The following is a 16,679-nucleotide window of genomic DNA, read 5'->3' on the forward strand; positions in this document are numbered from 1 at the left end:
CAGGTACTTGAAAGTGTTGACGTTGGAAAGCTGCGTGCCGTCGATTGTAATGCACGGCTGGTTCGTTGGCCTCCCTGGTGCTGGTTGGACCAGCACCTCTGTTTTGCTGAGGCTGATAGTCAGGCCAAACAGTTTTGTTGCGGTGGAGAACCTGTCCACAATGGTTTGGAGACGATTTTCTTGGTGGGCCATGAGAGCACAGTCATCGGCAAAGAGAGCTTCCAGGATGAGTCTCTCTGTTGTCTTTGTTTTTGCAGTCAGGTGGCGAAGATCAAATAGTGAGCCATCCAGTCGGTATTTGATGTAGACGCCCAAGTCTAGATCCATCACAGCATGTTGTAATACTTGAGTGAAGGATAGGTTGAATAGTACCGGAGTGAGGACACAGCCTGGTTTCACACCATTGGAGATGTTGAAGCCATCGGAAGTCTCTCCACCGGATAGGACTTCCCCTGTCATGTCGACATGAAAGAGCTGGATCAGTCTGACAAATTTTGCTGGACAACCGAGCTTGCTAAGGATCACCCACAATGCGTCCCTGTTCACTGTGTCGAACGCCTTCGTCAGGTCTATGAAGACAATGTAGAGACTCAGGTTCTGCTCAAGGCCTTTTTCCTGCATTTGCCTCACCGTGAAGACCATGTCGATGGTGCTACGATCTGGTCGGAAGCCACATTGTGATTCAGGCAGGTTCTGCTCTGAAACAGATGACAGGAGTCTGTTGAGTATAACATGGGTGAGGATCTTTCCGGCAGTAGAGAGTAGTGAGATGCCTCTGTAGTTGTCACAGGCTGCTTGTGAGCCTTTGTTCTTGTATAGGGCTACGATGGAGGCATCTCTGAGTTCTGGGGGCATGTCTTCCTCTTCCCATATGCTGGTCAGCACTATGTGGAGTGCCTGGAGCGCCTTTCCATTTAAGGCCTTGTATAGTGATGGAATGCTATATCGTGCTGTAAGGAATGATGAACAGGATGATTTCAGGAAGAACTGGGAAGACCCACATGAACTGATGCAGAGTAAAATAAGCAGAACCAGGAGAACATTGTACACAGTAACAGCAATACTGTGGAATGATCAAATGTGATAGACTTTGCTATTAACAGCAATACAATAATAATAATCCAGGACAATTTTGAGGGACTTATGACAAAGAATGCTATCTACCTCTAGATACATGTATAACCCAGATTGAATTGCCTTCCAGCTCTGGGATGGGGGAGGGAGGGAAGAAAAAAGGGAGACAATTTGGATCATATAACTTCAGAAAACTTATTTCGAAATTTGTTATTGCATGTAATTGGTAAAGTAAAAGAAAAATTTAAATAAGCACTTAAGAAATATGTAAGCAAGGTGCTGTCTGACATTGGAAAGGTTCATTACCAGCTGAGGGACCTCAGGAAAGACTTGATCAAGCTTGTGGCATCGGATTGGACCTAGAAAGGGCTAGTCAGGATAGAGGGGGAAAGCACAGTGAACAAGCAGCAGGAACAAGGGCATGAGATGGAGAGGATTGATGCCTCTTGTGAAGGGACAAGTGACTACTTGGTTCCTATTTGGCCAGAACACAAAATTCATTGAGAGGAGTAATATGAGAATAAAAAACTGCAAAGAGAGTAGCCAAGCAAGCCTATGGAGGGAAGCCTCTGATTATCAGATTTGAATTTTACTTAATAGTGTATGGTTTTGAGCAGAGGAATAATATAATCTGCTCTTAACATGAGAAAGATAAGTGTGAAGACCTGATAGGAGAGGGGAGAGAGATGGTGGAGGCATTAGGTTCTTGTAATAAACTAGGCAAGTGACAGTGAGGGCCTGTCCTAAGATTTTGGCAGTGGGGATATAGGAGAGGTGAAAGATATGAGAAATGACACCAAGAAGGGGTTGACAAGATTTGATACCTGGAGGTGAGATGTAAGGGAAAGAGGAGAGTCAATATCAGTAGTTTTTAACATAGACCAGGTGCAACTAATGGAACTGTTGAAATCAGAAGGAGGAACAAATTTAGGGAAGAAGCCAGTAATCTTTGTTACAAACATAGAGGTGCCAGTAGGAAATTCAGATAGCAATGTCCTTTAGAAAGACTTGGAAATGTGAGTGTAGATTTTGGAAATATGGTCAAAATTGGAGCCGATAGATTTGAAAGTCATCTGCAAATTAGTGAAAGTTGAAGCCCTTGATATGCATGTGACTTTTAGGGGAGAAAATAGAAAAGAGAACAAGGCCAAGTACAGAGCTGTAGGCAACAAATCTCAACTCTTGGGATGATGACAAGGAGCAATTGAAGGAGACATAGAAGGGCTCTAGAGAGAACCAGCAGAGTATTTGTTACTTGGAAAGGCAAAAAAAAAAGAGAGAATATTCAAGAACATATGATCAGCTGTCAAAAATTCCAGAGGATGAACAATGAAAAGGCCTTTGGATCTGGTGATCAGCCAGTCATTGATCACTCTGAAGAAAGCAATTTGAATAGCATAGTAGAGTCAGAACCCAGAATTGTGAGGAGCTGGGGAAGAGTAGAAGGTCCAGAAAAGGGGGCATCAAATAGAGATCACTTTTTCAAGAAGTTTGACAATGAAAGCGTATTGAGGTATAGAAGGGAAATGGATAGGGTAGAAGGGTGAAGTGAATCCTTTTCTAAGGCTTAGGGAGAAGAACTGATAGACTTGTCAGGTAGAGGGGGAAGAGGCCAGAGATGAGGAGGGTGTGGTAGCAGGAGGAAAAAAAGTCATGAGACCACACAGAAATGTTAAAGTCATCATAGAGAACCATCAGAGAAAGTTGCGCATGTTCATTAAGACTAGCTTCTTACTGGTCAGTCTTCATTACACTCAGGGATATCTCTTCCTCCAACACAGGAAAGAAGAAAGAAAGACTGATGATATTGAGAAGTTTTGAGGAGTGGAGGTGAGGAAACTCCTCTTGTTAGTGAAGTGGGAAGCTGTCATCTGCTCTCATAATAAGGGATGCTGTTTGAGTCTTGAGAAAGGAGAAGGTTTGGAATGGTTGCTGAAGGGAACAAAATAGGGAGTCAGGAAGGGTGGGATGAAACAGTTGTCAGCAATATGAGGTTACACACCATAAATTTGTGGGATTTTCCCAAACCTATGTTTTCATTAATAGAAGTAATTTTCAAAGTGGAGATTCCATCAGGACAAATCATCAACTTGTCTATTACTTATGGTCTTAGAGAGTTTCTTGGGACAATGAGCAGCTAAGTGAAAGAGTCTTCTGTCTGCCCTGTCTCACTGCCTGTTGGCATAAATTTATAGAGGACGGAATCATCTTATTATATGACTTCCTTTCGTTATACTCAGCCTTGGAAGCAGGAATGACGGTGAAGATGAGTGATGAGATTTATTGAGATTAATAACAGCAAAAAAGTCTGAGGAATGACAGGAATTTCTACAGCAATGAATTAAAGTAGAAAACCATGGGGTCAAACATGACTATGGTAGTGAGTGAAACCTTTGAGAAGAAGAAAGGTTAAGTGACAAGAAGTCAAGAAGAGGGTAGAGAACTACTCAGTGTCAGAGAAGGGAGAGAAATGGAAGCTTACAAGATTGTGGAATTTCAGAATTAAGGATCTTTGAGATAAGGCACTTCTGTGACAGGGTGAAGGATAAGGGTGTTAATGATGGTTTCCAGCTAAAAAGTGATGGAGAAGGGAGTTGAAAATAAAGAATTAAGGAGTCAGATCGATATAGGCATGGGGAAATCAGGATCTTGTTCAGAGATTTAACAGCCCAGACTGACTCCATGTGGAGGGAACAAACTTCATTGTAAGAGACGATAGTAATGGAGTGGCTAGTAAAAGAAACAAGCAAGGTAAAGCTAGGAAAGGGTGTGGGTGTTCAGAAATGGTTTTGTGTTGATTAGTTACTAAGGAAGGGTCATTTGTTTAGGTGGTTGTTACTCTATCATTCCCAAGGAATTGATGTCACTTTACCCATGGTTCACCTTGTTTCTCCACTGGGGGGCCAGGATGAAAACCCCAATGCAAATGGATGCTAATGATATGCTAAACACCCTGGGGTGATTCTGCACCGACTCCAAAGGAAGGAAAGTCTTTAGTTTGCTTTGCCTCTGCTGATTGGCCAGTTTTAGAGCTCCTGCCTACATCCTTATAACATCCATATACCAGTCTGCATACATGGCAACCCATATCAATAAGATGTGGTAGGAGTTGTCAGCATGAATGAATATTAAAATGCCTGAGTCTAATGCAAAAGCTAGTGTGGAAAGACCATGGACAGGCCAGATGCTAAAATTGAAGAGAAAGGTGGGAAAATGAGCTGGAGATTGGTAGGTGACAACATTGAAGGCTTTCTGAAAAGTGACATAAGAAGATTGCAAGGTCTTAGAAGAAGAAAAGGATTTTAGTAGAGGTTCTTAACCTTTTTTGTGTTATAACCCTCTTTGGTAATCCGACGAAGCCTATGGACCCTTTCTTATAACAATGCTTTTGAATGCAAAAAATACATAGGATTACAGAAGAAATCAAAAGTCAGGGGAAATGAAAATGCCATTTTTTTCCCTCAATTCACAAACCTTATTAAATCTATAACCCCCAACTTAAGCATCCATGCAGTACAGGAATGTCCTGGAAGTGGTAGCAGGGAGTATCAAATGAGTGGGTGGGACATTTTGTGTGCAAAGGGAATGATATGTATGGGAAGTGGTATTAGAATTGGATAGCCAGGAAACTTCCTCCTGGAGCATTTCTTAGGATGCAGATGACTAATCTTATTTTTTCAACATTTTTAGAAACCCTGACAACTCCCCTAATCGCCTGCTCAAACCTGGAGTTGTTTCTTCCAAAAACATCTACAGCTTTGGTTTTGGGAAGGTAAGGTGTTAAAATTGACAAACTGCTGGTAAGGGCAGTTGCTTTCGGGGACAGTTAAGTAGAACAGTAGATAGAACACCAGGCCTGGAGATGGGAGGACATGGGTTCAAATTTGGCCTCAGACACTTCTTAGCTGTGTGACCTAGGGCAAATCACTTAACCCCCATTGCCTAGCCCTTGCTGCTCTTCTGCCTTGGAACCAATACATAGTATTGATTCTAAGACAGAAGGGAAGGGTTAAAAAAAAAGAAAGAAAATTATTTTGACACATTTGTGGAGGATGGATTCATATATCTAGGTGTCTTAAATCTATAAGACGGACCAGGATGAAGTTTATTGGGGACTAGAAAAGGCTCTACAAGACAACAGCAGCTTTTAAAAATCTTCTAACTCTTTGAGCTCCTGATTCCACTCCCAAATCCATTTGCCTACTAACTTTAGAAAATGATCATGTCTCTATTATATATGTCCTCATTAATCTCTCCATACTTGAAAACCTCTTTTTTTTCACCCATTCTCCCATCTTTTCTCATAGGAAGAGGTGTCCCTCCTCCTTTCCAAAACTAACCCCCTTTACTTGAACCTTTGATCCATCACTTGATTTCCACACTCTCTCTGTCTCTTTCATGCTTTCCCTGTCATCTTCATTCCCTTGCTTCCCACTTACATTTTCAGCACTCAATCTTAAAAACTTTTCCTTATCTGCCTACTACATTTTGAGTTTGTCTATTATCTTAGTTCTCATTCACTGCTAAGCTCCTAGAAAAAGTAGTCAGTCCCTGTTCCCCATACTTCCTTACCTCTCAGACTCGATTCCCTGACATTTGGTTTATAGATCCACTCTTCTGCCATCTTCAAAAAATCCAGTGACTCCTTCATTGCCAAATTTGATGGCATTTTCTCAAACTTAATCTATTTGGAACTTTCCACAGCATTTAGCACTGTTGATAATCCCCTCCTTGATTGTAGCATAAAATGCAAAATTCTTAGCCTGGAATAGAAACTATTCCTCATTCTGGCTGTCCCCTATGTTTCCAGTCCTAGTTCATATTATCCATACCCTTTCTATTCACATGCTGGCTGCTTCTCATTGGTAACATTCCATTTCCTGGATCTCTTAATCTTTGCCCAAGTGCATGGCATGGACTTCTTCCCCTCCTCATGGGACCCTCAGTTCCCTTCAAAGCGAAGCATTTCTTGACCATTCTCCCTACCCTTAGAAATAACTTTCTATTACTTTGAGTTTTCTTAATTGAGCCCAGGATACATAAATCCCTTGAGGGGAGGAGGTTTCATTTTTGTCTTTTTATCTCTAGCACATGGTTTTGAACTGAGTTGTTTATTATTATTATTATTATACATTTTGGAGTTTTTTTAAATCAAGACTCACAAAAGAGAATCTTTAGATGTGTTAGAAAAGATATTTTGGACTCTTCAAAAAAAAAACCACTATTAGGAAATGTTGAAATAGAGGGAAGTTATCAATTCATCCCTTCATGAAGGTGGGAAGTCCACAGGTGTTACATATTACACATATTTCACAGTGTGTGGACAAGTTGTATTGACTTTTCTTTCTAAAAAATACTATTTATTCTATTAGGTGACTCTGGGAAGAGAAGGGCGAAGGACACTTGGGATAACTATGATGATGTCAGAAACAAATCATTGATAAAAGCTAATTAAAAACAAACAAAAAAGAAGTAGGGGAAGTATAGTGAGACAGTGTGGCATAGTAGAAAGAGAACTGAATTGGAAGTTGAGGAGCTGGCTTCAAATCTCAACTGCCATTTACAGGCTGTGAGATCTTGGACAATCACATCCCTCTCTGGTCCCTAGTTTCCTCAGCCATTAGATGACTTTGAAGGTCCCTTCCATCTCTAAACCTGGCCTCATGTTTTTTATTGTATTAGTCCCTAAACCATATAAATTCCTCTTAGGCAGCTTAGTTGTTTTTTTTTCTTTTTCTTTTCCTCTTCATATTATGAGGGTAAATTTTGGTTTCAGTTTTATCTCACAGGAGGGACCCAGCTGGCTTATTTGGGATCTCTCCCAGTCATTGGAGAAAAGGAAGTGATTCAAGCAGATGATGAACCAACCTTCTCTTTCTTCAGTGGTCCCTACATGATCATGACAAAGTAAGTCAAAATGTGCCTAGTGTCTACTCTGGACATTTGCTCCCCAAATTGTAGAAGATTGAGTTATCCTCAATGAATTATCTACAGATCTTTCTTAAACTTTGGATGTTTCTATGCAAGCATGAGAAAGCTCATTTCTTATGAAAACATTATTGTCATCTATCTAGGCAAAGTATTGATCTTCTTATTTTGTAGAATCCCAGATCATTATCTTTTCCTGTTACCTATCAAATCCAGCATAAGTAGTAATGGTGAAAATAGGTCAAGATATTGGCAAAAAAATTTGAAAATGAGGGAGTGTCCCTCGAATGGGGAATGGCTGAACAAATTGTGGTATATGATGGTGATGGAATACTATTGTGCTGAAAGGAATAATAAATTGAAGGGATTCCATGTGAACTGGAATAACCTCCAGAAATTGATGCAGAGTGAAAGGAGCAGAACCAGGAGAACATTGTACACAGAGATGGATAAATTGTGGCATAATCAAATATAGCAGACTTTGCTACTGGCAGCAATGCAATGATCCAGGATGATTCTGAGGGACTTATGAGAAAGAAAGCTAACCATATGCAGAGAAAGAACTGTGGGAGCAGAACTACAGAAGAAAAACATATGATCTATCACATAGTTCAATATGGATATGATTAAGATTTTGATATTAAAAGATCACTCTATTGCAAATATGAATAATATGGAAATAGGTTTTGAACAATGATACATGTTCATTGTAGAACTGCTTGTCAGCTCTGGGGGTGGGGGGTAGGAGGGAAGAGCTGGAAGAGGGAATGATCATGAATTATGTAACCATGGGGAAAATATTCTAAATTAAAAAAAAGATATTATCTCTAAGAAAGACTTCAAGGGTATTTTCATTTGTAGCTAAAGAACTGACCTGATCAAAAAGTCCATGATTATTTAATTTTTGCCACCATAATCAAACGTAAAATAGCATTAGCATCTGGGCCAGCTTTTTTCTCTACCAAATGGCCCTATTTTCACAGGAAACATGAGATAGTAACTTTTATCTCCACTGATTCAGTGACTTAGTAGAAACATTGATAGTGTCTAGTTAAGAAAACACCTGTGCCTGGTTTTCATCATCTTTTATAACCTGGTCCTATACTCCCCATATAGTCTCATACCCTTATATTCCCCAATATGTATTCTCTATATTAATCTGTCTAATCTCCTCATTGCCTTTCTCTCTTTGCCCTCTACTCAGAAAACTTATTCTCAGTTCTGTTCATTGTTCTGGGTTTGAAGGACAGAAGTCTCTTCTCTCCAATCACCAGTATTTAGGAGCAAATGCTTTCCAAATGGATGTTTTTTGGTACATTTTCCAGCATGCTGGATATGTGAAAAGACAATTCCCCACTAAACTTACATATCTAAGAAGTTTATTTATGAACATAGCAAAACTGACTAGGACCCATGAAAATAAGAAAGGCACCTCTTCTGAATATATAAAGGACAGGCAGCCATTTTGATGTCGTGACTCCTGGGCTGTAGAGGGCTGATTTTTTATAGTTATTCACTTTTCTGTTTCTTTTTTTTTCCTCACAAATCAAATGTTTATTGTTAAATTAAATGCTGTTCAGTACCTTCTTAACATTAGTTGAACTGAAATGAAAAGATCTATAAATGGTTAATATTGGCCTTACTAGTAATCAATACTTTTGCTCAAAAAAGGCCACAATAGTTAGATTTTATTACTTGATTTTATTTTATATCAGGTGATAGATGCAAAGCATTCTTTTTTTTATAAAGTACAATTAGCTTCACTCAATATACTTTTTTTTTTTAAGCCCTTACCTTCCGTCTTGGAGTCAATACTGTGTATTGGCTCCAAGGCAGAAGAGTGGTAAGGGCTAGGCAATGGGGGTCAAGTGACTTGCCCAGGATCACACAGCTGGGAAGTGTCTGAGGCCAGATTTGAACCTAGGACCTCCCGTCTCTAGGGCTAGCTCTCAATCCACTGAGCTACCCAGCTGCCCCCTCAATATACTTTTAATGCATATTTTAAAAATTCTTTTGCAATCCAAATATACAAAAGCTTGGAAAACAAAGTTTAGAAAACAAAAACCTATGTAAAAAGACTGACAACTAAAACAGTACAGTTTTATAAGACTCTAATTTTACAGTTTTCTTATTGAATCATCAGTATCAAATCTTGCCACAGGCAAAGTCCACCCTTGCTTGCCACTCCAGGGTTTCCTGACAGGTGGCTAACAATCAGTCAAAGGGAAGGCAGCTTAATCATTATGGCCATGTGTGATAGAGACATGAAGAGAGAGAGGTTTTGCAACAGGTTCCCCTCAGTTTACCTTCACTATTTCAATCAGTAGAAGTTTTTGAGTCAGTTTACTCCTCTATTTCAAGTGGCACCTTAGTCTGACAATACCCAACAATCCCACAAATAGGAAAGATAGTAAATATGTTCAGACAAGTAGTTTTTGGTGTCGTGGTTTTGGCAGCCATCGCTTACTTTTGGGTTTACCATATTCTTTACAGTAAACTGACTCAAATGGTGGTAGAAAGTGTGGATTATGTAGGAAACTTGGCAATGACTGTGTTACAAATACCTTTCCAAAATGAATTAGTTCTCTGGCAAGTCCTGGCACAAGTATATGTACTCTTCATGGCTGTGTTACAGACTCTATCCCAAGTGAGGAAAGTCTTTAGATTCATGGTTCCCCTGAAGGCAGAGAAGGTTATAGCCATTGATAATGACTTAGACAAAATGATTAAGGCAGTGTTTGAACACTCATTAAGGAAAAAGGTTTAGATCTAGTTATGGGCAAGGACAATGGGCAAACTGAAAATGCACCTCAGGAAACTGAAGGTGGCAGTGGAAATGAGAACCAGGCTGCTAGTGCCCCTGAGAAAATCTGTCCATTAAAGGAGGTCACCAAGCTAACAACTAATGCTGGTGTTTTTCACTCAAAGGCCCATAGACAATTCACTCCTTAAGAACTTGAGTCCATTAAATGCCGTTTTCCGAAATTTGTGGACAATCCTTTTAAAGCCCATAAGGAGCTTAAACGGGCATTTCAAATCTTTGATCCAGATTTCGAAGATGTTGAATTTCTTTTATCAGAAGTATTCAGCTCCCATGAAAAAAGGAAATTTGTGGAGACAACTAGATCTGAGACCAGTTTGACCAGCTGGCCCACTATTGATCAAAGAATGGATTTTGATTTCGCCAATCCGACCTGTATGTCATACCTTAAATGGTGCAGAGAGGATTTGCTTCAAGCCGTTAAGCAATGCTGTTCCAAACCTGGTGCATGGTCCAAATTTGATAAGATCAGGCAGGAAAAAGAGGAACATCCTGCCACATACATAGACCATCTGTCAGAAATGGCAGAGGCAATTTTAGGTTTAGAAGCAGACAATGAAGAAACAGCTGGCCATGTACGTAGACAATTTCTGAGGGGATGCACATCAAATCTGAGGACATTTTTTAAGAACTATTTCCCAAAATACAACTCAGTTTCCCTAATAGAATTGAGAGAGGTTGCAGGTTACTTATTTGAAAACAGTTCAGATCAGAGCAAGGAAGTTAAAGATCTTAAGGAAAAGTTAGAGAGGACTGAAAAGGATTTAAAACAGAAGGAAATTGAAGAAATAAAAAATTTGAACACATTTAGAACATACCAAAAACCTGTTTCCCAGAAACCTAGTGACCAGGCAAGATCAGTGCAAAAAGAAATTAGGGAGTGTTTCTTTTGTCACCAGAAAGGGCACTTGATTAGAAACTGTTTCTTGAAGAAGAAACTGGAGAGTAATAACAGAGAAAAACATAATGCAGGAACTAGGTACAATAAGTCAACTTGCTGTTCACACTGCAAGTTGAAGTCCTCACAACAAGCTCCAGATTTGAGGGAAATGCAAAAGGGAATAGAAACTGGAGCTAAGCCTAAGTGTTCAGAGATGGTTAGAAGGGAATTATGAAGCCAGGCACTTGGAGACATAAGAAGTTGTGAGTAAGAGGCTACAGATATAAATGATATAAGAAAAAAGTTGAGAAATAGTACAAAATTGGTGCAAGAAAGTGTTTCTGTGAATGATAGCCATTGCAATAAAGCAAGAGAAAGGCAGAGCCAGATTAAAGAAAATGAGGCAGAAATTAATGAAATAACATCTCAGATTGCAAATGAGATAAAAAAAATTTGATAAGACCTGTATAGTAACCACACAGGAAAAGTCTGTAAAGGAAATCAAATCATTCCTTGGAAACTTTTTCCAGTGTAGAATGGTAATGGGTTTGAATTATGCAATAGAAAAAGAAAGAAAGTCACAAGAACTCAAGAAAAAGTCTGAGACTGGTACAAAGACACATAATTTCAGTTCCCTAAAGGTTACTGGTGCTAAATATAACAAGGCGCTAAAAACATTCACAGAAGTTCCACCTACTGCAGTTAATTCTGTCAATAGATTTATGGCAGAGGTACCCTTTGTAAAAGCATCTAGTTTGAATCCAGAAGCTAGTACCTTCCATCCAGCAGTGAGTGTTATAGATAAGAAAAAACTAACTGATAATGAAGCTGACATTGCTTTTGAACACAGATTATCATATTCAAAGTAGTGGAGGTGACATTTCAGTTAAATTTGAATCTGGGGATAGAATGGCAGACTTAGTAACAACCAAGGATTCAGTTAGTGCCAATGTTTTATGGGGCACAGGGGTATCTAGCCAGAGCAACTGCCATGGTTTAGTTTCACATTCCATTGAAGATTTCATTGGGAATGAATCAAATCAAGAAGAATTGACTGGGTTACATATGCAGCTGGCAGAGGGTAGCAAAGACAGGAGTACTAATTCGGTGGCAATAAATTCTTTAGCTACACACAGGCCAGCTCCATATGTATGAATTAAGGTAGGGAAGAAGAACTGTAAGGCTCTCTTAAATACTGGTGCTTCAAAATCTGTCCTAAAGATATGTCCAGGGGATACCAACATAGAGGGTATGGTTTCTGTGGCTGGAGCAACGGGACAAATTCAATAGGTCCCTGAGCTCAAAAGCACTATGGTTAAACTAGGTCCTTTCACCATAGATCATACCTTCTTGTTGATTCTATCGTGCCCAGATAATCTTTTGGGATGTGATTTTTTGTGCAAGATACAGGCAACATTACAATGTGAAAAATCTGGGGAAATTTATTTGCATCTACCCAAGAACTCACTGAAGCACTATCCGTTGTTATACTTAGAACAACTTGAAGAAGAACCTGAAAAGATTCAAGCTGTGACTTCTTTGTATGACATACCCACAAGATATATCACAGGGGGTGTTTGCAAAACACCAAAATGATGTGGGTCGGATTAAATCGATTACTCCTGTTAGGATTGAGGTAAGGGAAGGGATACCACAATACAAGTTGAGTAAAGAAGCAAGAGAAGGGATAGCACCCATTATAAATAGCTTGCTTGAGCAAGGTGTATTGCGACCTATGGTATCTGAATATAATAGCCCAATATTAGCTATCAAAAAGAATAAGCTAAATGAAGATGGCACTCCGGCATGGAGATTTGTGATGGATTTGAGGGCTGTGAATAATTTCATTAGGAAGAGACATACTGTAACACCATCTCCAAATGATATTATAACTCAGATACCTGCAGAGTCTAGGTGGTACACAGTGTTGGACCTGAGCAATGCTTACTTCAACCCTGATTCTCAAAATATTTTTGCTTTCCAATGGGGACAAACCCAGCTGTGCTATACTAGATTAGTGCAAGGATGTTGCGAGTCTGCTTCAATATTTTGTCAACTGCTGCAAAGAGATCTAGCTACCATAACTTTCAAACATAGCAAATTGATACACTACATGGATGTTTTGTTGCCAGCATCTCCTGACACTAAGACTTGTTTAGAAGATTCAAAGAAATTGTTAATAGAACTTTATGAGGGGACATAAAGTTTCAAAAAAGAAGATTCAATGGGTCCTACCAACAGTTGAATATTTAGGATTTGTCCTGGAAGGGGGCACCAGGAAAATCTCTAACAAAAGGATAGCAGACATACAGAAGCTAGGCATCCCTAGAACTAAGAAAGAACTTAGAGCTTTTCTGGGGGGTTTCTGGTTTCTCAAGACAGTACATAGTGGGTTATTCTCATATTTCCAAGTGCTTAACTGATTTGACAAAGAAAGACATCAAAACTATTGCAGTTGAATAAGTAACATTTGCATGCTTTCTCACAGTTGAAGGGAGCTATTTTATCAGCTCCAGCTTTGGGAATACCTGATTATAAGAAGGAATTCCACTTGATCATCCATGAAGCAAAAGGCATCGCATCCGGAATGTTAGCACAGTATTTTGGGTTGAATTTAAGGCTATTGTGTTTTATAGTTCTATCCTCAACACGGTTGCACAGGGCATGGTGCATTGCCTCAGGAGCATAGTAGCTACTGCTCTAATGGTCAAGAAGACCCTATGACATAGTACTGGGATGTAAATTGCATGTGTATTCTGCATATCAAATTGAAAAAACCTTTATGGTCACAGAGTATACATTCATTCACCGATGCAAGAATATCCCAGTATGAAGTCATTTTGTTAGGCAATGATAACATCACAAATCATAGATGTGCACTGTTGAACCCAGAAACTCAATTCCTGATTTGCCAATGGGGGGGAGGAGAAGTATTGCATGACTGTGATCAGAGAGTGGAACTCATGCATAGGCCAAATGAACACCTGAAAGATACACCTCTTGTCGATCCAGAAATAGAGTTATACACAGATGGGTCCTCCTATGTTTGTGATGGGAGAAAATTCACAGGGGCTGCAGTATTTGACAATGACAAAATGCTTTGGCATGCATCATTGCCAAGTCATGTCAGCGCCCAGGGATCTGAGCTCAAGGCTCTACTTATGGCCCTAGAATTAGCTACAGGGAAAAGAGCTAATATAATTCTGGATTCTCATTATGCTTTCTCCACTGTACTTTGGTCATCATATATATGGAAAAACAGAGGGTATAAAACTTCAGCTAGGAAACCAATTGCATATGGCAATCTGATAGATCATATTATAAGTGCTGTAGACTTTCCTAAGGAGGTGGCCATAATCCATTGTAAGGCACACACTCATGGAAAGGACAGGGTAACCCTAGGGAATGACAGAGCAGACGTAACATTGAAATACGCTGCTAGGTTTGATCCCCACCGTGTGCTGAATTTCTCTCTGATCGAAAGGCATAATCCCACTGAAGCCTACAACAGAGAAGAGGTACAGTCATAGAAAGAGCAGCTAGACACTAAACTAATCAAAGGCATCTGGATTGCTCAAGGGGGTAAACCTATTCTCTCTAAAAAGTTGTATCAACATCTATGCACCATAATTCATGCAAAGGGACATTATGAAGTGCAAGGGATTCTGGATACCATAAAGAGATATTGGACAGCACCAGGAGTAACTACAAATGCCATTAGAACTTGTCAGGCATGTGAGACATGCAGGAGATATAATCAAGGACACTTTAAGACTGTTGCATTGGGAGGCAGACCACTCAGGTATATGCCTTTCCAGTGTATTCAGATTGATTACATCAGCATGCCTAAGGACAAGGGATACAAATATGCATTGGTTATAGTGGATAGACCGACTAGATGGGTTGAAGCATGTCCGTCCAAGAAAAGTGACAATGCCACTGTAGTGAAATTTCTTTTGAAGGAGGTTATACCGAGACATGGCATTCCTGATACCATCAACTTGGACAAGGGATCCCACTTCACTTCCCGGGTTCTACAAGAAATCTACAAAAACTTGGGGAATTAAGTGCAATTACCATTCAATTTATCGGCCCCAGAGTTCCGGGCAGATTGAAAGGATGAACAAAGAGTTAAAAACTCAAATAGGTAAACTCTGTTCAGAAACACATTTAAAATGCACAGATGTTTTGCCTATTGCTTTGTTCAACATTAGAACCAGGCCTAGGACTGACCTGCACATATCATCTTTTGAAATGCTGTATGGTCAGCCTCTTTGGCATGGTAGGACAGTAAAGTCACCTTACTTGTCCACGTTAAGAGGGGAATGCATTCTTCATGAATACTTAAAACAGATACAATGTAGGATTGAAGAACTAAGGAAACTAGGTTTGCTTGTGCAGAGAATACCACTAGATTTTTCATTGCACAAGATAAAACCAGGTGGTAACTACAGAACCTAGATGGATCGAACCAACAACGGTCGTAATGACAACCCCAACGTCTATAAAGGTTGATCAAAGAGATCCATGGTTCCATGCTTTGCATGTGAAATTGCATCACACCCATAATATTGAGTAGCCCTAGGAAAGTAATTGATAAGCAAATGCAGTCCCTACTGGAAACACAGGAAAGCACATGAATACTGTGACAAGGAAATCACTTAAAAGACTGATATATATTAATTTAAGGTCGCCAAGGAATTCAACTATGTAATTCCTAAATGAAAACTCAAGTCAGCAGTCAACCTTTTATAGAGTTTAATTACAAAACAGGAGGAAGAAAGGAGTTAGAGATAGAGAGAGAGAAAGGGGAGAGAAGGGAATAGGGCTTAAATACCCCTTCTGTTTAGGCTGGGCCAAAAGGCCCAAACCCTTAGATAGCTGAGGCAAAGAAAGGAGATCAGTCCCTATTACTCACGTGACCAAAATGGAGAAACAGTCTCAGGGGCCTCCACCTCCAGCTTCCTTCAGAGCCAACTCTCAAAGCACCACCTCTCAGACCAAAAACCTCTCCAGCCAACCCTCCTCTCAGTCCTCAGACCCCTCTATCTTTAAGGAAACCATCCAAGTTCCCTCCCCTCAGTTCTCACATCTACCAATCACTGTCCATGTCTTCCTTGTGCCAATAGTGGCTCTGGCTTAACCCAGGACCGCCCAGAGGTCTGTGGCTTTGCACATGTCTGTTGAAGGTCATATTCTCAAATAATTAAATCTTGATCCTTTGCTGCAGCCCTTCCTAAATCCTGTTAGGACTGAGTGGGGTGGAAATTTGTATTTTCCAAGACCTGGTTCTGTCATTCCAAGTATCTCTATTGTATCAATTCTAAAATCAATCATGACTCAAAAATCTTCCTGTTCTATGCTTAAGCATAGGTCAAAGCCCTTTCCATTGTTCAGCAAAAGGTTTCTGTCCTAAAGTAATCTTAAGAAGGGAGGAGGAGGAACCTCCCATGCCAATGGGGTTCACATTCCAATAGAGTTCCCACTATCAATAGGAAATTTTTCAAGTATGAAATTTCCCAATGGTGAAATTTTCAACATTTATAAGTCTAAGAAATTTTAAGGTTTACAATACTTGCTACCAGAATACAGAAAAGAGAGCCCTGCATATGTTAAAATAATGAAAGGTAGCATCCATGATGATATACAGCCATTAACACAGAATACAAAAAGAAAACCTTGCATTTGAAAGAGTAGCAGCCACGAAGAAACAAAGTTTCAATGTGAAATATAAAATAGTCTCTGCCTGACATAGTAACACATCAAAAAGAACTATCTCCAAGTAATACATACAATAACCATTCAAAAACTACATATAGTAACCATATGATAGACCTCCTTGATGAAGAAAAAAGAAAACTTGAAAACTATACCCTTAGGCATAATGAATACACCCATGCAAGAAGAAAAACACAAGTTTGAGCTAACTTGCAAGAAAAAAGAGAAACAAATGCAAAAACTTACCCTCATGCATGA

General features: G+C 39.6%; 1 protein-coding gene across 5 annotated transcripts in view; it reads left to right on the forward strand.

Moving 5' to 3' along the window:
- Positions 1-16,679, forward strand: part of TEX14 (testis expressed 14, intercellular bridge forming factor) — a 150,847-nt gene that overhangs the window by 36,302 nt on the left and 97,866 nt on the right. For all 5 annotated transcript variants that reach the window (XM_056814208.1, XM_056814204.1, XM_056814207.1 and 2 more), the window contains exons 6-7: positions 4,765-4,846; positions 6,851-6,981. In XM_056814208.1, coding sequence (XP_056670186.1) covers positions 4,765-4,846; positions 6,851-6,981 — 213 coding nt within the window. The remainder of the gene's footprint in view (positions 1-4,764; positions 4,847-6,850; positions 6,982-16,679) is intronic.

This window comes from Monodelphis domestica, chromosome 2 (assembly GCF_027887165.1).
Source record: "Monodelphis domestica isolate mMonDom1 chromosome 2, mMonDom1.pri, whole genome shotgun sequence".
NCBI lineage: Eukaryota > Metazoa > Chordata > Mammalia > Didelphimorphia > Didelphidae > Monodelphis > Monodelphis domestica.